General features: G+C 37.5%; 1 protein-coding gene across 8 annotated transcripts in view; it reads right to left on the bottom strand.

Annotated features, from left to right (window-relative positions):
• Positions 1 to 409: 409 nt before the first annotated feature.
• The window catches only part of CADPS2 (calcium dependent secretion activator 2), a 630,383-nt gene continuing 605,371 nt past the window's right edge, over positions 410 to 25,421 (bottom strand). For all 8 annotated transcript variants that reach the window (XM_059725932.1, XM_059725931.1, XM_059725930.1 and 5 more), the window contains 2 exons: positions 6,126 to 6,230; positions 410 to 1,352 (listed from right to left, as the gene is read on the bottom strand). In XM_059725932.1, coding sequence (XP_059581915.1) covers positions 1,182 to 1,352; positions 6,126 to 6,230 — 276 coding nt within the window. In that variant the 3' untranslated portion in view covers positions 410 to 1,181. The remainder of the gene's footprint in view (positions 1,353 to 6,125; positions 6,231 to 25,421) is intronic.

Raw genomic sequence — 25,421 nt, 5'->3', positions numbered from 1 at the left:
ATTATTCCAAGAGTACAACACTTCACTCTGGTGAATTAAGCGCAGGCATTTAGGGTCAAGGAGAACTTTAGTAACCTCTCTCACCCCTTCTTTGGACGTTGCTCTTTCAGCTTTCCTCTGGATTCCTCCGGATTTTATCCCTATGAAGGGAACAATTTGTACCCCTGCCTCACGAAAACAACCCACCCCGTCAAACAAAAAAGAAGCACCCAACCTAGTGACATTTTTTCATAGAAACAGCTGTTTTGAGAACCTTTTCTGACTTCTTCAGACTCGCATCAAAAGAAAGGATTACAGTCATGCCCATGGCCTTGGTTATTCAGGTAGTTCACCAGTTGAAGTGGGTTATGGAAAAAAACCCGTTTTTAGAAATAACGTTTAAAAAAAGGAAACAATACAAGGGTTCAAATGCTTTGAAATACTGAAAACATTTTTTATTTTAGAATTCTATACAAAGTTGGATAGATACAGAAGGGGTCACGACAAATTGTGTTCTTATTGCCTGCAAATTGTCACATAGAAATAGAAACATTGATGGCAAGCTTACTGACATCCAGCATGATGAGATATCCTTAAACTTGCAAAACAAACATGGGGGGACAGAAGACAAAGCACTCCTAAGTAGTTTAGTGTCCTTGAAGTCTTCCTATGTATATATCAAACTTAAAACACTAAGAACCAAGGTATAAGTTTTAATGCACACTGCACAATAATGAAAAAATTAAGTACAAAGCAGGAAAAAATACATGTAAAGTATAATCCTGAAAACACACTAAATTTTATCAAGGGCACTGAATTATTCCAAGAATGACTTCCTGTATAATGATTGTGTTTTATGGGAGGCACACATCTTGTTTTCTGCACAGGACATCACTATTTGATGGAGTTACAAGAACAGATGGTAACTAACAAAGGAAACAAACTTGACCACAAGTGCAACTCAAATTCCATGCCAGTACTCTCACAGATCTAAGCAAAACTACACACTAAATTATGCTAAAACCGTTGTTCTCAGAAAGTCCTTGGCTCTTTTCTCTAAATAACTTTGCTGTCAATTTTTTTAAAAAAGGAATGAATTACACATCTGCAATTGTGTTATAAGGCAAAACTATAAATGCAAATACCAGGACAAGTTACAAAACAAACACCTAGCATTAACCTCTAGGTGAAATAGCTTACTATTACCCTTCTTCTTCATCACTGTCTTTCATGGTGATACCTTGAAGTCCTCCTGCATCAGTGACTGAGACTGTAGCCTCTTCTACTGTAAGACGGCTGTGAACAGTATCATAGGTTTTACTGTTCAATGTTCCTTCCAACACACCCTGCAACCTGAAGTCTCGGTAGGTTTTCTGTAGTAAGGAGAGAGAGTCTAAATGTATCATTGGACTTTCCCAAAGTCTTGGCATATGCATAAAGTGCCTGATAATCATGCACTATAAAATGTTGTAAGGCAGGCCCAGCATTAAAAAAAATGTGATTATTTTGGTGTGTACATCTTTTGGTGAATGCTCAGCAATTTCTGGACATTTAAAAATGTCTTCTGTTGAGCCCTACCAAAAGGAAGGGCTGAAAGTCAGTTATCACATTTGAAAATGTAGCACCCAATGACAATGTTATGTGCCCATATATCCACAACTTCTGATTACCTGTGAACTTTTGCCTAAGGAGAAAAAAACTGTTATACCAGTCAAGTACGGAGACATACCAAGTGACAAAAGGCCAACTCATTTGAGGTGTTAAACACTTTATCAAAGTTTGTAAGATGTGTTACAATTATTCCTTCAAGGCAGTTTTCTCTTGTGCACCACTTTAAAAAGGAATCCTATTTCCTGGGACAACTTCTCTCCAAATCTGCCAATCTCCAAAAAACTTAGCTCTCAAGTTTTCCTACACTCTGGATTAAACATAGTGTAACTTTCATTAGTGGTAGTGACAGTGAAAGTGCTACTATACTTTGGTCACAGATGTAGTTTAGACATGGACAATTTTACAAAACAGGAAAAAAAATTATGTACACAATGCTGAATTGTTATATGCCAAAGGTCCACACCACAGCTTGAAAACCCCCTTTTTAAAGGGCTGTATATTGTATTAAATTTCTGTAACCCACTTAGTGCACATTTCTCAGTAATTCTACAGTTGTCTCATTTATTCTGTGAAAACCTGACAAAGAGCTTTTTGAATATCTAAATCAGTTCACATACTTTCGTAAATCAGTCTTAAGTATACACATTTTGAAGCTGGGAAATCTACACTTGTATAGCCAACTGTAAAACTAGTTTACAGTCTAGCAGAAAATCTTAACATCTAGATTTCTTTCCTCATAATATAATTTCCTTTTCGTTTATCTCTGGGTTATAAACTAGGTGTCAAAAAACAAATTAGGAAACAAATTTTAAAAGGTGTCTATATCCTGTGATGTAACAATTTCTATAGTGATTATTAAAAAAAAGAGTGAATATTCACTGAAGTTCTAATCATCTCTAAGCCCTTCCTTTTATTCACTTGTCAAAGTTTTGTTTCTCTGATGCGTAGGTTTACCATGACATATTTGAGTTTTTGGTTTGAGCGAGAAGAGTGAGAGGAGTTGCATTTTGCAGGGAAGATATACTAAGGTAGGCAGCAAGAAAAATCCCAATAGATCCCTCCTTCCTCTCCAACATTACTCCAAAAGCATGTGATCAGCCCCTCACTAAGGCCTACTTCCCCTTCCGCCCATAACTACAGGAAATGACATGCTTTTTTAAAAACAAACAATCCCTGCTCAGTACTTCCCAGATGGTATATCACTTCCTCTCAATACTTTATGATGATCTGTCAAGGGGGAGAACTTAATTCTGCCACTAAATGTGGTTATTCCTTAAATCCTGTTAATGTAAGTATACTTGTTGCACTGTTTGAGTTTTGGAATTTGACTAAAGACACAAGCCATTCAATGAATTGTTTCCTTTGCTCACAAGCTTTTGTTAGTGCCTTGCCTGTTCAATTTTAGGTATAACATCATATATCCTATTTCCTTTTCTTCACCAGCTGAGCCTACAGCATTTTCTCATGCTTTGCCCTCTTTCTTTCTTTAGAGAGTATCTTAGGACTCAATCTTGGCTCTTCTCCTTGTACAATCTCTTGCTGGACGATAACCTCCATTTGCAAATTTCATCCCTTAACTTTCCCTAATTTCCTTCTCAATCGCTCATCTGTCTTCAGTCTGGTGTCTTTACTTATCATTCAGAGATTCATGGATGCCTTTATTCCACCCCACAACATCTCACTTAGACTTAATGGATGTGTCCAGACAAGAGCAGATGTTTGTTTTCCCAAGGTCAAGTAGTAGCCGCAAGTGCACCATCCTGCTTTTTTGGGAGTGGATCTCCTGGGGTCAACCCCCCAGCACTTCCACTGCAAAGTAGCAGTGTGGGGAATGCCTGCACGTGTGGTGTGTGGAGCCGCAGACAGGTCTGTGGTGCCACACACTACTACGCGTCCACGCTCATCTGGATGTGGCCGATGTGAGCTCTTACCAAACACATCAGCTTCACTTTTGTCACCTTTGATAATGCTAGTATCCTTTTCTGTGTCCCAAAACACAACCCTGCTGCTGTCTCTAAACCTTCTCATTATTTTTCCCTTCCCCTCTAGTCCATTAAACTCTCATTTATTTTTCCCAGAACACTTCAAAATTAATTCCTTCCTCTCCTTATTTACTGCCAGCACACCAGGCAACACCCTCTTAGCAGAGGATGAGAGAGATAATGAAGAGAGCACATCTCCTCCTCCTTTTTTAAAGTCAGTTTAACAAGCATCCCATCTGCTGGTTTGGAGGAGCAGTGTCCAACTCTCCTCCCTCTCCCTCCCCTTGGCTGGATTCACATAGCAATACCTCCCATAATATTTCTAACTGCTTTAATTATCACCTATTAATTTTCCATGTGGACTCTTGTAGCCTCCCTTTGGTTAATCTTTCACCTAGTTCACTGATTCTGCTGCCCCCAGCCTACCCAAAACACAGCCATCAGGGTTTTCACTCTCCTAATACTATAAAATTCACATACTAACACTATCAGTTTCCCATATTTAATGTTTTACATTAATGTATTGAATAACCTGTAGCATTTACATTTAAATTCAATGAAATCAACAATGAACAACCATTAATTCAAGGGTAACTAAAACAACCAGAAGATGGAGGTATCTTACCCAAATCCCATAGACTAATGAGTTCTGCAGCTTGCCCTGAAAGCCCTCATAACTGTTATCTGTCAGATCAAATAGAGGAGTAGGTTCCACAGCAGAAGGCTGTCACTGAAAATGCTCTCTTCTCAGCCCTCAAACACATGCATCAGCTTGAGTATCCCATTTATTTCAATTACTGGGGTGAACTATAGTCTTTTAAATGCACAGATTAAATAAATTTCTTTATGTTTTACAACTTTAAAACTTTGAATTTCATCTAGAAATAAGTTCAAGATTCAGTGGAGTAAAAGTGTAATGCGGTTCTTGTAAGTAAAACCAATTAAGTGTGTACATATAGATGTAAAGTAACACACATGGGACCGAGTACTTCAGGGCCTTTTGTATTGCTAAAAACTGTAGGCATTGAAACCACCTTTGGAGCATCCCTCTCCTGTCTGTAACACACCATGTATTCAGCTGTAAAGTTGCTACCAGTCCTACCAATAGGTGATCTCATCGCTGACGGGACTGTTCTTCAACTGATTGAGTTAACCATCGTGTCAGTCTGCAGTGTTAATGTAGACAGCAGTGCTGTGGCTGCAGTTAATCCTCCCAGCACAATACACTGGTCACTGTAAGTGGCATTTTGGGATGTTCTGGATAATACTAACCTGGGCTCAAGTTTTCCAGAAGTCCATAAATTTGATAATGCTTAAATTTGGCTCACCCACACTTAAAAATTACTGTATGCATTTCTTGGGACTTATAGAGCCTTTACTCCAGAACAGTGTGGGTTAGTGCCATCTCAACTGTTGTTTTTCCTTGTGGAATGCTTTGCAGAAGCTAACACTGGCAGAGGGTCTTAGCTTGCCACCACCATCAGTGGCCTGACCTGAAACCAGGTGCCTAATTCTTTTCCTACTGAAACCAATGGTGTTTTAAGATGGCAAAGCTAAACTTGAACTGAGCTGGTGTTGACCTGATCATGGTAATCTCTGCCATATTGGATATTTTACTGGTTTATGTTGGAAATGTTATATATAATCCCTGTGTCCATGAGTTGAATTTATCTTGATTTTGCAGCCATGACTACAATGACTACATGACTACAAGACAATTAGGAGAAATCAAAGCTACCTCTGAAGCTAGAAGCTTCTTATTGGATATTTCTATGGATAGCGAGGTGTACTCAGTTACAACAATTGAGGAGTAAAAAAAAGACCAAACATATAAAACCCACAACTTTAGAAAGGGATATGAATCACTGATTTCATGGCTAGCCTCCAACTAATGGGGCTATGAAGAAACTCCCTTAGGACAGGGAGCTTTTTCTGAAGCATTTGATGACTCTTATATTCAGAACATTGGATTGGAGAGATCAGTGGTTAAATTTATGACGGCAATTCCTATGCTCTTAATTCCCTTGGTATTAATTTCTGGCCTATGAAAAATTAGGAAACAAAAAGTTCTCTCATCACCCTATTCCCTAGTTTAAACCTAATAAAGCATAACAGATTATAAAAAAATGTAATTGAAAAAAGTTATAATCCATTTTTGGGAGACAAGAAAGTATGTCAAGGTAAAAACAGCAGATTAAAAAAACCCAACCACTATAAATTTGTAAAAAGTCGATATCCAAATTGCTCTAATCTGCTTGTCATAGTGAATATAGAGTGTCATCAAGATTTTTGTTCACTGGTATTTATCATTAGGGACAGCATGGATAATACCTACTAATTCAAGGATAATTAAGTAATAATTTTAAATACACTTAATTTCCCTCATATGGAAAACAAAAGTGAACGAATCCATGGGATAAATTAGCAATTTTTTTTATGGAACATATCTGAATTTACAGTGATCCATGTTTATCAATAGCAATTTCTTGTCTTCTAATCAGTCCTCACTTTTCTCTTTGCTATACAATCTTAATCTAGATGCACATTATTTACCTTCACTATCTTGATGAGAGTCTTCAGTTGGTAGATGTGAAGTTGAAGGTCTAATCTGTCAGCCAACCATACGCATATGACTTTCATGGAGCTGCTGTACCATTGCTGGAAGGGAAAGAAAAAAACCCCAAACAAATCCTGCAGTATTCATTTAAGGTATTTGGTAATGAGAAGTAATAAGACACTTTAAAATAATCACAGATCAGCACATGAAGTCAAGGATGATATCATTTCCTGTTAAGAGAATTGCATGCGTTGCTAGAAAAATCAACTAACTTGACCTAGACTGTTCTCTACATGAATTAGCCACCACTGTTTTGTCTTTAAGTTGTAACATTTTCATGTGAAATAGTGTTTTGCATGCTGTTCTGTTATCAATAATAGGCATTAAATGTACAGGTACACAAAAGAATTAACTGCTGAAACAGCAGTGAAAAAAGCAGTTAGATTATCTTTAGAGAAATATTTTTTCAGTTCTTCACATTTTCATACTGGGCAGGAGAATGGCATCAAATGCCAAATAAGGGCATTTAACAATGATTTAAAAATCCTGAAGTCCTTACTTCTCTGTATTCACCCCTTAGGTAAACACCCAGACTTGAGAGGAGTTTTAGTTTTAAGGAAAGATTAGAGAAAGGAAATTCAAGCGGAGTAAATATTTTTGGATTTTAATTTATGCTGATTAGCAATAATATTATTTCTTTTTTCTTGTTTTCTTTTTATGTGCTAGGCACATTGTCACTCAAAGCTTTATGCATAAATACAGCAAAAATAGTCTTCCTGAAGTTGGTGTTCATTTCATCATGAAAATAAAGTTTGGATCAAATTTGCTACCGGCCACCTGGTACCTTCTCATTACATAGACTAAGATTTATTAACCTCTTAGACAATGCTATTGTAGTACTTTTCTTCTTATATAATCTATCAAAGAGATGCCATTATTTCAGCTATGAAAATAAAGGGATTTGTTTCATTTTAGGAGTAAGAGATTATAGTTTGAGAGAGCTCAGGTCTCAGTCCTGTTTATAGCCTATCTACAGTCAGTCTTTCCCCACAGGGACAAGGTTTAAATCCTTTCCTAATGCTATCACCTCTCTCTCTACTACCTATAGAGCTATATATTTGCGTATCTGAAAATGTAACCTATTGTACAGGGTACATATGTTATATACATTCAAAGGATATGCAGTTTTAGCACTTTCTGAATATAGTGAGCAGCAATAAAATATATTGGAAAGTTTAAGACAATGTGGAATTTGTTTCTGGATATAATTTAACTAATGGGAAAGTAATTAGTACTCAATATATCAAGATGCAAACTTCCTGTTATAATCTTTGAAAAAAAAAAAATATATATATATAAATACTGTTTCTTTATAGCAAACAGAATACATTTTGTCTCAGCAGTGACAAGCAATTTAGCTTTACAAAATGTTTGTAATAATGAAAACTAACATATTAATATAATATTGACTTGTATTTGTAAAAGTTGTTCTAACTTAATTTTGTTTAATAGGTATAAATATGTTTTAATTACAAATCACAGAAAGTAAATTAGTCTTATATTGGATCAAACTTATTCCTATTAATTTATTACTTTATTGAACTGAAAAACACTGCATAAAATGCATGTGGTTATACAAATTCCACAAAAATTAAGTAACTTAATTCATTTAATATGTGAGATGGATTTGCTATCCATGAAATGTTTTTCTGGCTCATTGAAATACATTCTTAATACGATGTCTTATATTTTATTTATTATACACACCTTTGTTTTAAGCTTTGCATTCAAATTGGTTTACTTTTTGATAATGCATAATGAGTTTTGTTCCAGTGGGGGCTGTAAACCATACACAGAGGTTTCCATGTATATATAACAAAAGGCATTTCACCACATTCACTTGCTGGACTCTGTTGACATGATAAACGTGAAATCTCTTATGTCCAGGCGTTTTCTCTCAACCATCTATTGTTACTCACAACAAGATAAATCTAATCTATTCTCTTATCACTCAGGCTTTACACATCCTATTAATTGGCGTAATTAATAGGGGGGAGATCTAGAACATGATTATATCAATTAATTTTAATGAAACTGATGATCTTACATAAGAAAAATCCAATGGCATGGCAACAGTTTATTTCTTGAAGGAGGTTATATATCAAATAATTGGTAAGCAGCAGAAGGGGTGTAAATGACACAATAGAGCAAACTACAGATAGTTTGACAAATTCTATGGTAGGTTATCCCTGTGTAATACAACTGAAATTAACCCAGCTGCAGAGGCAAAGGTAAGATTAAAGCATGCCCCATTTTCTCAAAAAATGTGTTTTCCCCCCACTAATAAAAGGAAGTAGGTTAAGGAAAACTACCATTGAATCCAAACTCACCAAAAATAAAGACAATGAGAATACAGCCAAGCAACTGCAGTCACTCTTTAGCATTAGTTCACCTAAATCTGTGTAACACTAATGCTGTAGAGATAAAATTTGGTAAGCAACTGAAAATTTGCTTTCTCCATTTTATGCATTGTGTAAATGGGAGACAGATAAAAATACTTTTAGAACTAACAAAAATGTTAAAATGTTGAAAGTTGGAGTTTTTGGTAGCCTAATTTTAATGTTAATCCTGCGACAAATGTTTACAATAAAGTAGTTGTAAAGTAATACTATAATGCTATTCTGTATTATCTGAGTAAATATTAAGAGAACCATTATACAGCAAATGATCAATTGATATGTTGAAGAAATGTATTTTTAACCAGAATCATAGGAGGGATAATTTTAGGTTCTACCACCAACATGAGCAGATAGAATATTTTTCCTTTTGGCCTCTTTTGCACAGACTTTGAATGCTTAGCATAGATTGATGCAGGATAAACACTTGGAATGTCATTTGGATAATATAAGGTGTTAAAAAAAGATGTTTTCCCATTTTTGTTTTTTGAATGGATCCTAAAATGAATGGTGCTACAAATGTCTCCTGGGGAGTTGGAATGTAAGGCCTTGCATTTTGATCGTCATTAATACAATTCACAGGCATAGGGCACACCTAACATAACATTTGGAAGATCTGTTGCAAATTAATTTACAAGCCTGAACAATTAGATAATGGCCCTTAACTTTCAAGAATCTAAATAAAAATAAATACATAATAATAAACCGCAAATCATTTCCCTTTTAACTGGTTAAAATCACTTTTTCTCTTCTAGCAATGGCACTAGAAGTGTATTATAACTCTTGCAGATGTCAGTGATATGGCATTAGTGGCTTATTCTTTGCAGTGGTCTTCAAAGGAATAAAGCAGCAAGTGTATATTATATATTTTTTTTCTTATCAGTACATGACAGCAGCCAACCACTTTAACAAAAATGTTTCCCCCACCCTTATTCATAGTTCATCCAGTTCCTGTAAGGGCATGCATTACTCACTTCATTTTCCTGAGATATCTCTTTTAAAGTAAAAATAAGAGAAAAGGAAAGGCTAGGGTTGACTCTGTGAGACCCCTGTATTTATTCACACTTATTGTGCATGACTGTAGACTGGTAAATCATATTAGCAGCCCGTCTCCCCATCAAGCTGCTACTTGCTTTCCAGCCCTGGGAAGGTTCAACAAATCAACAGGAGCACGGAAAACAGAACATCAGTCTAATCTAGTGTTTAAGGTGAAGTTTTCAAACCCAATCTAAGAAGATCTTTAGAGCAAGCAACAAGCTGAAGGGCTCAGAAGGTGGTATTGACAATGAAAGAGTGTTGAAATATTGAGAAGCGCAGCACTTGTGCATTTTTAATAACAAGAGGGTCAACAAGGACACAACTCCCTCAGTGCCAATAGTTGCCACTGACTATGGAAATTGCCACACCAGGGCTATAAACGCTCTCAGTTCATCAGCTTTCTTAAACAGTTCATCAGCTTTCTTAAACACCCTAAACCCCCTCAGTGGACCTTTAGTCTTGAATTAACAAACCAAAGCAATGAAAGAGGGTGCAGCTTGAATGGCTAGCATTGATCCCCAACTGTGTTCAGCACTGCTACAGGCACTGAAAAACTCTCTCCATTGTCAATAGAAATTGACAAACCTCCTCTCCTAAATAGTACAGCTGAGCCAGGCTGGATCCATGCAGCTGTAAAGGGCTCCACTCTCAGGGCCCAGGAGCATTAACAATAGAACAAGCATGAGCTCTTTGTCAGTCCCAGACTCTGCAATTTTCTAACAAGGATTAAAGTTGTTTCTCGGCAGTGCTGGTGAAAAGAGATTTAGCAACATACCGTGCTTTCTTCATGCAAGTTAAAGAGAAGTAGTTAAGGAATTTCATTATTCTGTTGACTATTGGAAATGCAAAACAAATATATTAAATATTCACAATCCTTTTTCTTGCTTAATCTATAACATTTTGAGAATGATTCAATTAAATATAACACTTAGCTTGTGAAAGCAAGCACTTCAGATGCATTTTTGAAGTTTTATAAAAAGGTGCAGCTGTTTGCCACCTGGGATGAGGACTCAATACATACTAATACACAATGCCTTACACCTTCTTGGTCTGATATTCCTAAATCTGAATCACAAGACCCCATAGGGGTTCTGTATCTTGGCTGCTCTTGGGAAATGGGCACCGTCAGAATGCTGCTTCTGATGAAGATGAGAAAAAAATGTAGCTTTTTTTGTGGGGGGAGGGATGTAATGCTTTTTTCCCCCCCCTACTTAAATCTTCAGCCTGTTATTGATTAGGAATTGGTGCTGCACAATGCAGGTTTTTACCTCCCCTAGCTATATTGTTTCATGAGGTACAATAATAAAAAACAGACTTTTTACTGTAAAGATTGCATGGCAAGACAATGAAAGCTATATTTCCTGTGTAAAATAAATATTTGAGCATCTTTATAAGAAAGCATACTATTTCATAAACAGCTACATTTAGAATACTGTACCACCTGTACAAAATGTATTGTAATTTTGTAAATGTAGGACATCAAAATGGGTTGTTATTTAAATTTAGATTATTAACATATACTAGGTGCTTTAATACTTCATAAAATATTAAATAATGAAAAATACCATTTAACTTTTAAAAATATAGATTTTAGAAAAGAGGAAAGTGAAAAAAAACACCAAACAATTTAAATGAACAGAAAGCTTTGTTCAATTGTCTAATGTATCAATATTTTTTTTACTCCCATAAAATCAGGGTGACAATATTGGCTTCTTCATAAAACAGTTCGAGGTTTACTAATTTTGTAAGATACAATAGTAGTATCATCTTCAAGGATGCATTTTGTACTAAGAATTTATGTTTAATATATTTACATTTGGGTGCTAAGTTAGGCTGTTAAATCAGTAAGCAATCACCTAAATAACTGATCTGATTTTCATAAGTACTGAGCAGCTAGTTCCCATTAGTTCTAATGGCAGGTGCAGAAGCTCACCGCTAAAAACTATGGACCAACTTGGAAAATGAAGAACTCATGTATAGGAGAGTGTCCTCTTTTAGACTGTTGCATATCCTGCTCCCTTGACTTTCCTGGTTACTGAAACTGTAACCCTAGTTGAATCACTCTATGCCAGAAGGATTAGGACCACACTTCCAAAACTTGTGGTCAACAGAAAGCTTGGAGTTGCTGGGGTGGGAGGTTTCTTTCCTTCAGCAGCAAAGCTGAGGGAACTTTGTCCAGTTTTTGTCCAGGACTTATTCTGTTTCTGAGATATTAGTCTGAACAATTCCAACTTGAACTACATGGTTCATTCAGTGTCTTTGGCAACTTGAGTTATGGAAGACATGGAAGGATTCCACTAGATTCAGGAAATTCCATCTACGTGCCTCCCTGAGGTCATTTAGGTGGGGAGACTAAGCAGAGAGTGGGGTTAGGGAATCAGAAATTTCTGTAAAATCATTCTTGAGAACAGTGCATGTCTGTACGTGGGAGATAGCAAAGATCCTCAGGATGTGTTCACACTTCTTCTACTGTAGCACAAATCATATCTCAAAGTTCTGGTAGGCCCTACATTGGGGATGCAGGTAGGATCATGATTTGGTTCTAAGAGTCTAATCCAGCAAACAACTTTCCCATGCACGGTAGTTAGATGACTCTGTAATACTGAGTACCTCTGGGAATGGGAATATATAATTTATATACCTCTGGGAATGCGAATGTACAATTCTGTTTTACTTTAAAAACCTGACTCTTCCCTCCTAGGAAGTAAAGAGGATATCTTTCATAATATTTTAATAGTTATAGATATATCTCTTTTCCTTAAGCAAATTAGTAATTTTTCTATGCCAAATATTTTTAAAAGTAATAATTTTAGGTAAATATAATGTGTTGACTCTACCTTTTAGTTTGAATTATTTTCAGAAAGTGTTTCTAGACTGCACACATTTTATAACAAAGTATCCATAAAGAGGTATATAATTTAAGAGTATAAACAGTCAGGTAACTTATGCAGTTCAGTTGCCAGAACTGGAAGGCTTCCAATTTATGGAGAATACAGAACAGAATTTATATTCAGCATCTTACTTTGCCCTTGATATTTACTACTTCTGTATTTGATGTACTTTGGTGTATTTTACTAACAACAAACTGCTAAAGTTGAAAGCATGTTTTAATGCTGCCTAGATACACACCAGTAACAATTTATTTATGTGCAAAAACTCTTAACTATGTTTTACAGCATGAAAATGAACAGTTAAGGGATATCACCAATAAACCTTCATCACTCACTATAACCATGTCTGATTTATAGTCATCTGTCTTTTGTTGTGTAGCAAAAACAGGATGCTCAGTGTGTACCGGTGACTCTGAATATAGTTTTATAGTGTGCACTAAGATATATCTATATCTATATACAATCTTACAACTATATTAGAAGATGTCATAATAATTCTACCAAGTTTTTTGATAGTGTGATGTTGGAAAAGTAAAATAATCATATAATGACTAACTGATCTTTTGAGTGTTATGATGTGTATCAACTATTTGATGTCTTAGGTTAATATGATTGTAGGGCAGACCTCAGAAGTTGTTTACCTTACTTAAGATATATTTGATAACAAGCATACAGTGTCATAGTGAGTATTGTTCTGGTATAAATACATAGCATATTAGAAATGGCTGGTTTTTTTTTTAAATGTGATCTCTAGTGATTGTTATTTTGACTTAGCAGGTATTTCTGCTACTTTTAGGAATCAAAATGAACATTAAGAAAGTGACATAAATCAGAGAGAGAGAGACATTAAGTGATGAAGCTTTTTTTTTTTTTTTTTTGTAATAAAAATAGAGGGAATGGCTGCACACCTTAACTTGCAAGCAGTTTACTGTTTTATTTAGAATTCCACGATTTTGTAAAGAGGTTTACCTTGTTTCAAGTGCCAGCCAGACTTCACTGAAATACATTTTCATACACTTTGTAATTAAGTTTTTTTTTTCTTTTCTTTTTGCTTAGGAATTTTATAAAGCATAAATATAAGCAAAAATATATGTGTATATGTAGAATTAAATCTACTAAAAAGGGTACATAGGAAGGGAAATTAAGTAGATGAATGTATGCATGGGGAGGTACCTTGGTAAGGGCCATCAGGCTCGTGGAAAGTGGAAGAGAATGAAGCCTTTGTTTTTTTACACTGGATAATAGATACTTAATGTTCTCAGTCTAGAACATTTAAATGTTTAAATTTAATATGGATAACTCTGTATTTCCTATTCCCCTCTTATCATCAATTCCTGTTACTTCTCCCTACCCAAACCTGCATTCATTGTCCATGTCTCCCCAAACCTCTAAAGTCTTTTTTATAGGATGCAAACTTTATTTTTCTAGCTAGTTCTAGTTCCAATTTGTCAGTGTCTAGTCAATCTCTTTCCTGACTACACCGATGAAGGGTTCATATGGTCTAGCTTTATAACTTCTCCAACTCATAGCCTCACCAAAAAACACAGTAAACTAGACAAAACCCACTTGCAAACCACAGGAAGGTCAACTAAACACAACACATTTGGAGTAGCTAACTACTACATGATTACGGAATCGCTGCCTATAAATGCAAATATTTTATATAGGACATTATCCATTCCTATACAGTATACTAGATTGCTATATGTGAGAGAGACAAAATATTAAAAAATATTTACAACATTTCCACAATTTTATAACTGCAGTCTTTGTGACCTGCATCTCCTATGTGTCTTCTTCACATATGGTAAATATGCAATGAGGCTGGGGGTTGTAAAATTATATCTATACATAGCTGCCCTCTCAACCTGGACATCTGTAATGTTGTTCCTATTTTAAATATTGTGTGGTTCTGTAGTAATTATTAAAATGAGAGACTGATGGCAAATATAGCTTCTCTAGCCCACTATGCTAGCACACTTTATTCCTGAAGTACACTTCCTATGTTATGCCAATGTTAGGGCTACCTCAAACCAATATTGCCAGTCATGTCACATTGTGTGCTGTGCTGAGTGATGGTTTTTTGATACAGAAAAATGTTTGTGTAGGAACTAAATAAGGCTGCCCAATTAATGTTCCTGAAGGCTTCAGAAATCTTAGGCCCTAAATAAGAAAAACAAATCAAAGAAAAAAGGCAAATATTTTAATTCTTTATGATACTAACATTATCACTAAGGTTTCTGCCTTACAAACAGAAGTGTAACTGAGTGAAAGCCACACACAGGGCAGAGTCAGTGGCTGTACTGTCTGCAGTTGCACCAGCAGGGCAATTGCTGCTTTTTTTTTGTGGTCCTCTCCTACCCCAGTCCCCCACCATGGTTATTGCCCCAGTCACCTGCACTTTGTTTCTCTACTGCTTACGAACACACATGTATGTATTTACCTTACCTGAGGTGAGCTGCCCAAGCAGATATGTAAGTGCAGCATAAGAATTTATAATGAAGCACATTATTCTCTGGGTGCCCAGTTACTTCAGCATCCCTTATACAAGTGGATCACCCTCTTCTTCACTTGGACTTAAGCTAAATGTCTTTTTAATCAAAACATTAAAATGCTCTGTCTGCTCTAGACATTTTTGCCAGCAATATGTAACACATTTTTCTCATTTTAATCCTTTCCATCTCTGACATACATCTTTGCATTTCATACACATGCATCTTTTGTATTTCATTACAACTTGAACTTTTATATGTGGTGCTCATTATTTTTGCTGTTTGCTTTGCACATTTTAAATATGCACAGAGCAGAGTAGAAAATGAAGGAGAGTTGCTTCTGTGCAAGGCCGGTGAGTAAAACTGAGAGTATGTGAAGCTCCTTTTCCTGCTCAAAATAAATCATATAGATCTCATCCATGTGCTCATTTAAGTCAATGGCAAACATCCCACTTACTTCAGTGCTTCTGGATGAGACTAAGCAGCATTTGCCAAATGATTACAAACTCTACAAATTGCTTCAGGAAGCTCTGCTGTGTCTTTTCATTAGCTTATTTTGATTTAAAAAGTAACATTCTGTTGTTTTATCCTGTTTCTCATAAAACAAGATTATTCTCATTTAGTGTCCCTCATTTTCACTTTGTTTACTCAGGGAATAATACAGTTATATTTCTATTTGTGAAGATTTACACAGATTTTTCTACAGTAAGCTTCACCTAAATGAGGCATGAGAAAAAAACAAGCCTGCATGATAAGGTTTCAGAAACTATGAGTTTCTCCTACTGATTGTGCGTGTGTGGATTACAGTACATCAAGAAATCAATATTCCCTAGATGGTGCTTGTGCCCAGCACTTCATGGTGAACAAACATTAGATAAGACAATACAAATGGTACAATCCCTATTGATTTTCCTTGACTGCACAGAATGTGAAAGCTGCAGCCATAGTTAACGTTTACCAATAGACTCATCTAAAGTTTCAGTGCTACTTTAAATTTTTCATTTGTACATGCCCAATTGATTTCATTAAGGTACCAGACACTTTTCAAGCCATCTAGATAAAAAATACGATGCTTGTAATGAGCGTCTGCTTTGTGCCTAGCTCTAGCAGGATAAGAGGGTTAAGGGGTTAATACTGAATGGATGTTGGGAGGAGTCCACTATTTATTTGATAAGGTTTACTATTGTTGTTAGTGAATAGGCCCTGTGAGTGATGGATAGGTGCACTGAAAAAATAAACTAAATTAATAAATAGATCAGAGCATAAACATGTCTAATAGAAAACTGTACTGAGAATTCCAAACATTCAAAATTAATGATTTACAACTCTCCTAAATTCATGTGATTGATGCTCTTTTCTTTTACATTTCCTATCTCATTTTCCAATCTGTAGGATCCATGATAGCTCCACAACTACAAGGACTAGAAATTCACTTTAAAAAAAATGAAAGCTGAGATTCTCACACAATCACCTGAAATCAGGAGCTTCAGTTATATCACATGTTGACAGCTCAGAGAAAATGCTTCCATTTCCTTTTCTGCTCAGCAGAACAGTTTTTAGTTTCACCAGGTACTGTATAATACCTACCCCACTTTTCTAATAGCTAATGCAATAAAAATAGTAAGCTTAGGGAAGGTGGAAGCAGGGAATAGGTGGCAGCTGTCAATTCTCGGCATGTAACATGCTGACTGAATTAGACTGTGTGTGCTGTTTTAAGGAAAACTACTCACATGCTGCTTCAGGTGGGTAAAAATATAGGGCACTGTTATAAGATGGAGGTTCCAAGAGATTAAGGCAAAGCAACATCAAAATGAAGACGCAGGAAAACCTCAGGATTGCATCTGGAACAGATACTATGTTAAGGCCTGGGTGATAACAGCCAGGGAATTATTTGCAAAAATGCCTTAATAGAAACCACACTCCATATAATGCTCACCCTGGGTTCCATTGTACAATATGCTCAGCATTCTGTTCCCGAGGTAACAAAATGATAAAGCACAGGCTTAAAGTTAAGCAGGTGACAAGTCTTACTCATTTCAGCAGTAACAGACTTTGCTGAATCACCATCAGAATGCTCAGCACCATTCAGCATTGGGCCTTTGCTCCTTGATATAATTTCAAAAAAATAAAAATACAGCTCCTCTATTCTTTATGAAATCAGTCTTGCTGTAATGTTCTCAGCTATTTTAATGACCAGTTTCTCTTTTATACAGTTTTTTATCTCAAGAGGTGAAGGAAAAATATTTAGAAAAAAGTCAATAATGCTGCAGTGAACTTTTAACAACACATTTGCAAGATGCTGATTACTTGTTACTTTGTGTTTTGTCTGTGCGAGCATGAGTTCATGCTTTTGCATGTATACACAAAGCATCTTGGTGAAAGTGCCCGAAAATTAAAAAAGATTTGTTCTTTCTTTCACCCAAAGAAAAGTGATACTACAAACTGTTTTAAAGAGACAAACATTTTTTCAGTTCAAGAGAAAACCTCAGATTCATTCACATATGAAGGGCTTCCCCTTTCCCCTCTCCCCCCTCCACCAAAAATTAGGCACAATTAAAGGTGAGTTAAGACTTTGGTGGAAATCTAAAGAGCATCGGCAAATCTGAGCACTGCTCAGCTTTTCAATTGCTTTTCTCCTTCTCAGTTCTTTTAAATGGTTTTCTATAGCAGGAACATTTTTCTTAATTAGTCACAGCTAATTAGTGTTCTGGCATAGACAAGTAATCAGAAATGTCAGAGCTGCAAGGCTACATCTCCCTAATCCTTTGATAATAATTTAGCCTCCTGGGAGGGCCTCAAGCTGCGGTAAGTAGTGGCTGACAATAAGGCAAAATTAGGTGGGCAGCAGACCATTAGGATAGAAAAATAAAAAGCACTACCAAATCCTGCTGAGCACCATCAGGCAACTAACTACACTGCCAGATGAGGTGCCTGTTTAAGCCTGTGTTGTTAATTAGCTGATTCTATCAGACCTGCCACATATGTCCAGGTGCATCATGCAAAGATGTGTATTTCTGGGTTTGCGCCAAATGACAATTGTGTTCTGCGATCACATTTCAAGAATCTGAGAAAGAAGTCCACATATTTCTTGAAGATTATTCTGAATTATCAAAGAAATGAGAAGATCAACAAGCTGCAATACATTTTCTTGTTGAGTTTCTTTTAGGTAATTAGGTACGCTCTTCTCAAATTTCCTAGATTTCAATTCAAATACAGCTTTTGATTCAAGTGGAGGCCTTTAAACCAGCCTTCCCCAAGTCCCAACTTGCAGATTTGTCTTGGCATATAAGATAGATGAAAAGTAGACCTTTTTGTAAAATCACCCTCTTGCAATAATTATATAATGTTGAAAATGAGGATTATTAGCTAAAACTAACATGACAGGCAGCAATTTGAGAATGAACAAATTTTTTAAAATCAAGCATTAAATTTTCTACAAAAAACATGCTACCTACTAAATGCTACAATAATGTTACTTTTTGAGACAGACATAGACAACACGGTGAACAAACCAGTACAACAGAACACTCACATTTAAAACAATCTTTTCTTATACAACTAAAAATCACTAGAAAAAAATCTATTACTTCTTACTTACCCAGGAGAAAAAATTACACATTGTTAAGTAGAGATAATGATTGCAAATTATTATAAATGCTCTATAAAAACATGCAGCTGAAAGGCTAATACACTGTTTGCTAAAAGATACTAGCAGACATTAGGACAAACAAACAGTTAGACAAGTACTTCATATCCACCCTTCAGCACATAATGAGGTACACAACATAACAATCTTTAGAAATAAACTATTACCTCAAACAGCCTCAAGTACATCATTGAACTTATATCATCCATCCCTTTCTACTAATGGAAAAGGAAAATAATGGTTATGACATGGGAACATGATTAGTATTCAATTCAGAGTGTTGACATTATAACCAAAATGATGGAGCAATCAGTTTATTTTGACACAAAAAAATTAAAAAATAAATATCATGACTGGCTATGACAAGTCAACAGGGCTAATTTTTAATATCGCAAATACAATAGCAAAAAGAAAAAAAACAAAGAAAAAACAACTAAAAATAAAGGTTATGGAAAGCTGGGATGTTTGGACACTTTATGTTATATGTCATAAATGTCCAGGTCTTTCTAAGAACCAAAGAATGTTACACGAGTGCTTTAACCTTCATTTCTATTAAGCTATTCAATTTCTGTGTTCTCACACACGTGCACTGTGGTCACCATGACCAAGGCCACAAGCCTGAAACACTTGGGTGTGCAAGTAGTCCTGCTGAAGTCAAAGGAAATAATGCTGTGTCAAAAGTCAAGCTTGCATGTAAGACTGGGTCCAAAGCTGACACTAACTAGAGTTACTCCACTATATCATCTCACAGTTGGCAAATACTGACTTTTACATTATTCCTACTGTAAGTATATACATGTGGATGGTAAAACAAGGGTATGATTCTTTCAGTAATGAACAAAGTGGTTTTGTTTATTCATTTTTTTAGAGGAACAACAGGTTGTATAACTTGTAATGTAAAATAATGGTTGGACTATTCAATATCTATATGGGTTCAGTGGCTTTAATTCATCCTAAAGTTTCCCTTGTTTCTTAAAAGAAACTGAAAACAAAACAGAAAAGAATAGTACAACACTAAGTCTTTCTACAGGATGCATCTCAGTGCAAACAATGTACGTGAAAGATCTGTCTGGGAAAGGAATATTCTGGGAAAAAAACTGATATCAGAGCTTCAAAAAACACTTTGGTGTTCAACACCCCAAATTGATGTGATAAACATACTAACTTGGTATGCTGTCAAAGAGGTGCTTGAGTGGTTTTCCTTTCTGGAAGAAGTAAGGTTTTGGATGAGTTATTGTATTTTAAATAGTAGCACAATTCTTGATGTGTGACAGATCAATATAGTCTAATTAAACCTACATATTCTAACTCTTGATTTATCAAACTAATGCCAATTAAAATATATGAGAATGAGAAGAATTATTAATTCAGTTTTGACAATTCCAATAGAATTACGTTTATAAGGGCCATGACACATGTTACATTTAGGACATGATTAAGATGTTTATTGTGTCCTAAATAGTAACCTGGCTACATGTTAAAGCCAATTTATGGAGTGATGATAAAGCAGAGGTGCCATAAAGATATTATGTGTATAATGTGTACTATCTTTGTGACTTATTTGTATTACGTCTTAAATTGAACATGCAGCATGTCAGGCCTGACCCATGAGAGATCCTGATACTCAGCTGAGTGCAGAGATCTGGCATCAGGCAGTCCCAGCATCTGGGACACAGCCATTCCATATCTGATTAGTGAGATTGTGCTGGGGGCAGCACCGGGTCCTGGATCTGGCACTCCTGCCAGGTCCCTGGGGGTGTATGGGGGTGGTGTCATGAGCTTGACATCAGGGAGTGTCTCCCTGATCTTGGGCTCACTTCACCTTGGATTCTTAAAAACCAAGTGTTCAGCTGTGAGCCCCAGCTGCATGCTCAGATTTTAAGTTCCCAGGGCACCCAGGGAAGTGGCTTCCAACTCCCCAGCTATGCATACCCCTCACACTGTGGGTCCCAGCATGTGAGGGGCTTTAAGGAGCACAACTACAGCCAGAATTTCTCAGGTGCTCAGATCCAGACAACAGGGAGAGGCTCTCTGGTCTTTGGCTTCTGGTACCCAGGGTGCTTTAAAAAGTGTGCTGAAGCAGCTCTAGCTGGGCTACTCAGGTGCAGGGATCAGAAGGTGTTTATATACATGCCTGGGAAGGGGGAGAGGGGAAGGAGGGACAGACTGAGGCACTCTAATTAAAGCACCTGAAGCGTCTCATATATCAGCACCCCTCGCTTAAAAATAGCGGCAGGGTTGCTTTAACTAAAGATTGTTTGACAAGCTTTAGTTAAAGCACCCCCACTGCCATTTTCCAGTGCGGGGACGTTGATACACGAGACACTGGAGTCTACTGGAACGCAGCAATTACTAAACTCCAGCCGACCTGATTAATCGAGTCTGCTCTGATGTGCCATAATTACAGAGCTTTGGAGCAGCCTCACTGCTTGTGTATAGGCACCCAGAGTGTTTCAAGTCCTTAGCAAGGGAAGCCCTTCATCTCACCCACTCCTTCTGCTGGGAGTCTCTGATCATTTCATGCCTGGCAGCCCAGCCACAGAACTGCTCACACAGGGTTTTGACAATCAGCTGACTGTCTGACAATCAGCTGGACAGCCTTAGTCTCCAACTGGACTCAGGACTGCCTGAGCTGGGGCTGACAATCAGCTGATTGTCAACTAACTGCACTGGGGAGTCAAACCAGCTCCAGTGTGATTGAAGCAGAGGATGGTTGGCTCCAGCCACAAAACAAGCAGATTTACAATTCAGCTCCAGACCACCCCAGAGGCAATTTGAGTCCCAGGTGCAGCCCTGGGGGCTGAAGCTGACAATCAGATGACTGCTGGCCCCAGCTGGACCTGCGGACACTTCTTTTCCAAGTTATGGGTGCAGGGGGAGCTCAAGATTATGATCTTGGGCTCCCCCTGCACTGGCAAGTGGTAACAGCATGATTTGGACCTGATCCCAACAATTACAACTCCTTCCATGCACTCCTGGCAGATTTTATTACACCAGTGGTGCTCGCAGTTTTGGCCCCATGAGCCAGATGAATGGATCAGTGGTGATCTGCAGGGTGGACTGGGTCCTGTGGCACCCCCAGGTGCCAGGATCAGGCCCGAGGGTCCTGTGCTGCCTCCACCCAGCTGGAGCCTGATCCCAGCCAGGTGGGGGCAGCTTGGATCCTCAAGCTTGATCCCAGTTGGGTGGAGGCAGCACAGGACTCTGTACTGCGCTTGCATGGAGGTAGCATGGGACTCTGTACTGTCCCTGCTCAGCCGGGATTAGGCTCCAAGGGTCCTGCACTATTTATACCTGGCCTGAATTGGAGTCGAGGGGCCTGGCGCTGCCTCCAACTGGCCTGTCATTCATGGGGAGTGTCACAGACTGGATAATATGGTGCCAGGGATTGGATCTGGCCTGTGGGCTTGGGGTTGAGCACCCTTGCATTACACCATTAAATGAACATGTGCCAGGGTCCTAAATTCAACCAGTCAGGATATTGGGATAGGTGCATAAATTAAATCCTGCTTCCACTGAAGTCAATGGCCAAAGTTCCATGGACTCCAATGGTGTAGGATCAGCTCCTTGGAGAAAGTTTCCATTAGTGGACATTTAGGATATTATAAACATGTATCACATATGTGCTGGATAAATGACACATTCTCCGGATGTTTGTTCAGTGCTTCCTAAATCGTTTGCCTAACAGAAAAAAATTGGGTCTTATTGAACACTCTGATAGCCCACATTTATGCTAGTTGAATTCCCCTTAAATATTTCATCCTCCAGCTCACCAAGTATCCCTCTAGGAGTTCTTCACAGAAAGATAAAAACAATTTTCATGCACTGGTTCAAACAAGTTTGAATATTTTAAAATAGATCTGGGCTTAAAATATGCTGATTGACCACTATTTTAAAAAAAGATTACATTTTACATGACAGCAGGCAACTTGAATCATTTATAAGCACAAGGGACGGTTTAAACTTTGTGATTTACTAGTTATGCATGGCAACACAGGTATATTGCAGAAACACACAGGATTTATTTTGAACAGCTTTTATATAAAGAACCTAAGGGCTCCTTTATACCTGTAGGTAAAGGCACAAAGGGCTCTAATGCGTGATCTACACAATCGCACCCCCTGCTATGCCATATGTGAGGCATGATTGTGGGATCGTGTATTAGATCCCACTGCATTTTATTGCCTGTGCCCAGACAGCCAGCTCTCAAGCTCCGCCACAGGCAAGAAGCAAGCTCCTGTGGCTGGGAGCTCCTTAAGCTGTGAGGCTGCCAGCCACAGGGGTGTCCCACGTACCTCCAAGGCTGAAGACTGTGGCATCCCTGAAGATCTCCGAGCTGGGTCCTGGCACCAGGAGGTGCACTGCCAGGACCCAGTGTTTGCAGCTGCTGGGGCTGAGAGTCCTGTCAGCTGTGAACCTCCCTGCTCTTGCTGGGCATTGTGCACCTCTGTGGCTGCGAGCCAATGGGACTCCCAACCACAGAGGAGACTCTGCTAGACATGCAAATTAAAGCTCAATAGCAATCACCTATAAAGTTAGTACACATTTTCAAGGTCTAAATTCACAGCTGGTTGGAACTTTTTATAGCGTGATAGGTATTTTGCACATGTAGCTGGTCTTAAAGTACCCGCACAATTAACCAGTTAATTCCATGATATTTGTAATGTGGAGAGGGGGCCTAAAATACATTTTGGCTTGAGTCACCATCATGTGCACCTGTTTTACCTGATTACAACTTGATTGATTTGAATGACTTAAATAGAGTTACACACCTGTATAAAACTGAGTCAGTGCTGCAGTGTTATTAGGCCTAGGGTGCATACTTAAGTGGTTCTGAAGTATGAATTTTCAGATTGAATAAAAAAAACAGCTGGGCCACTAGCCGCCTAAGTAGGTACCTGTGGCCTATAGAATAGCCACCAGACTCCTAGTTTCATTAGCTATCAAAAATTTACTTTAATCCAAAAAGGCATTTTTTCTGAGATATGCACAGGTAATTGAATTTCCCCCCTTCACCCAGATGCCAGTTTCCCAGCTGATGAAAACACAAAATGTTAGTAGGAAAACAGTACTGATTTGCAACTATAACCAGACATAAATAGCTTGAGGAATCAAACAAAAACATTAAATCCCCTTTGAGTGCTTTCGACAGAATGGTGTATGCAAATTATATATATATATTGCTAATTTTTTACACTGATAATCATAGGCAAAATCTTGCACTCAGTTACACTTGTTTAAATTCTGAGTAACCTAAATAAAGGGGCATTAGAGCTATGGGATCTACTCTGGATTTACATTAGGGAACAGAACAGGGTTTCATCTCTTGTTACAGTAAGTGGTTTTATACATCAACTTTCATATGTGTGATAATGTATTTCTGTTTAATTTCAATTCGTTGACTCTCTGGGAGTAGTGTTATACAGTAAAGAGGTAACAATATTCAGTGAATAAAGCATATTTGAAGAAAAGGAGAAATGGAAATGGATATTTTTCCTCACATAATACCTACATACTTGAAAAATCTTGAACACCTTTTTCCCTCTCTGATTTCTATAATGTTAGTGACTAAAGGTCTGATCCAAGTCCTGTTAAAGTCAGTGGAAATGCTATCATTGACTTCAATGAAGGCTGAACTTGGCCCTAAAACATGTATTATTATTAACATTCAGAAAATTACAACATAAGCAAAAGGAAAAAAAGGAAACTTGAAAATGAAACATATGCTTATAGATTCAGTGCAACACCAAACTGAAGCAGAAGTTGCTAATATGGTTTTAGTGCGTTGTGAAAGTGCCAGCTGGATGGATGATAATTTTTCTACCCCTGCAGGGCATCAAAGCTTTTATAAAATCATTCTTTTCACACATATTAACACTTAGCTTATTAAAACAGATGATACTTTTTTTTTTTGTAAAACTGCCTAGGAGTGTCTAGAAATATAAAGTCTGAGAGATAAGTCTCATTTTGACCACCCAACCTAACAAACAACAAACACTGACATGACATCTCATGGCTGAGAGTCTATGTTAGGGGACCTTCTGCAATTGCCACAACTGAAGTGTCACTGTAAAGGCTGTGAATTGCTGTTATGAAAACATTTGCTGTAACTTGCGTAATTAAATGAAACTGCCAGAAAAGCTTTCTAAAATGCATAGTAGATGGTACACAAATAAATACATTTCAGAGCAAACACTATGCTTCAGAATCAGTATTGTAATGGATTGTGATAAACTGGATCAAAGGCAGAATTACTTCCTCTGTTAAGACAGCTATATAATTACAAGTAACTGACATCATCCTTATGTAAAACAATAGCTTTCTTGATTTAAGATTCACATTTTAACAAAAGAATCAGGATTGTATTTCCGTTTTTGTGCGAGTGGTGTTTTAAATACCTATAAGACAGGATCAGAGCTTCTAATTCAGGCCACATAAAGGCGTTCCAACTGTGAGACTAGCTGCCCTTCTGGTAGAAACTGAGCAGACAAGCATTCATTCAGTTTCTCCTTGAAACATACTTTCTCCTTCAGGAGAAAGTTCTTCCAGGTGTCAACCTGGAGGATCTCCTCTGAGAGAGAAACTCTCTTGCAAGAATGAATACCTGGACATTCCCATTTTGGTCTGGTCTGGAAAGGGACCAGAGCAGTGGGGCAAAGCCCTCTGCCTGCTCCCAAGACTGGGATCTCTGGTCTGAAGAGCAGGCAGAGGGCTTTGCCCCACTGCTCCCAGTGAACATGAAGAGAGCAGAGGAGCAGCCAGCATGTGC

The sequence above is a fragment of the Alligator mississippiensis genome, chromosome 4 (genome assembly GCF_030867095.1).
Source record: "Alligator mississippiensis isolate rAllMis1 chromosome 4, rAllMis1, whole genome shotgun sequence".
Taxonomy (NCBI): Eukaryota; Metazoa; Chordata; order Crocodylia; family Alligatoridae; genus Alligator; species Alligator mississippiensis.
Note: the sequence above shows the minus strand (reverse complement) of the source record. Positions and strands in the feature narration are given on the sequence as shown.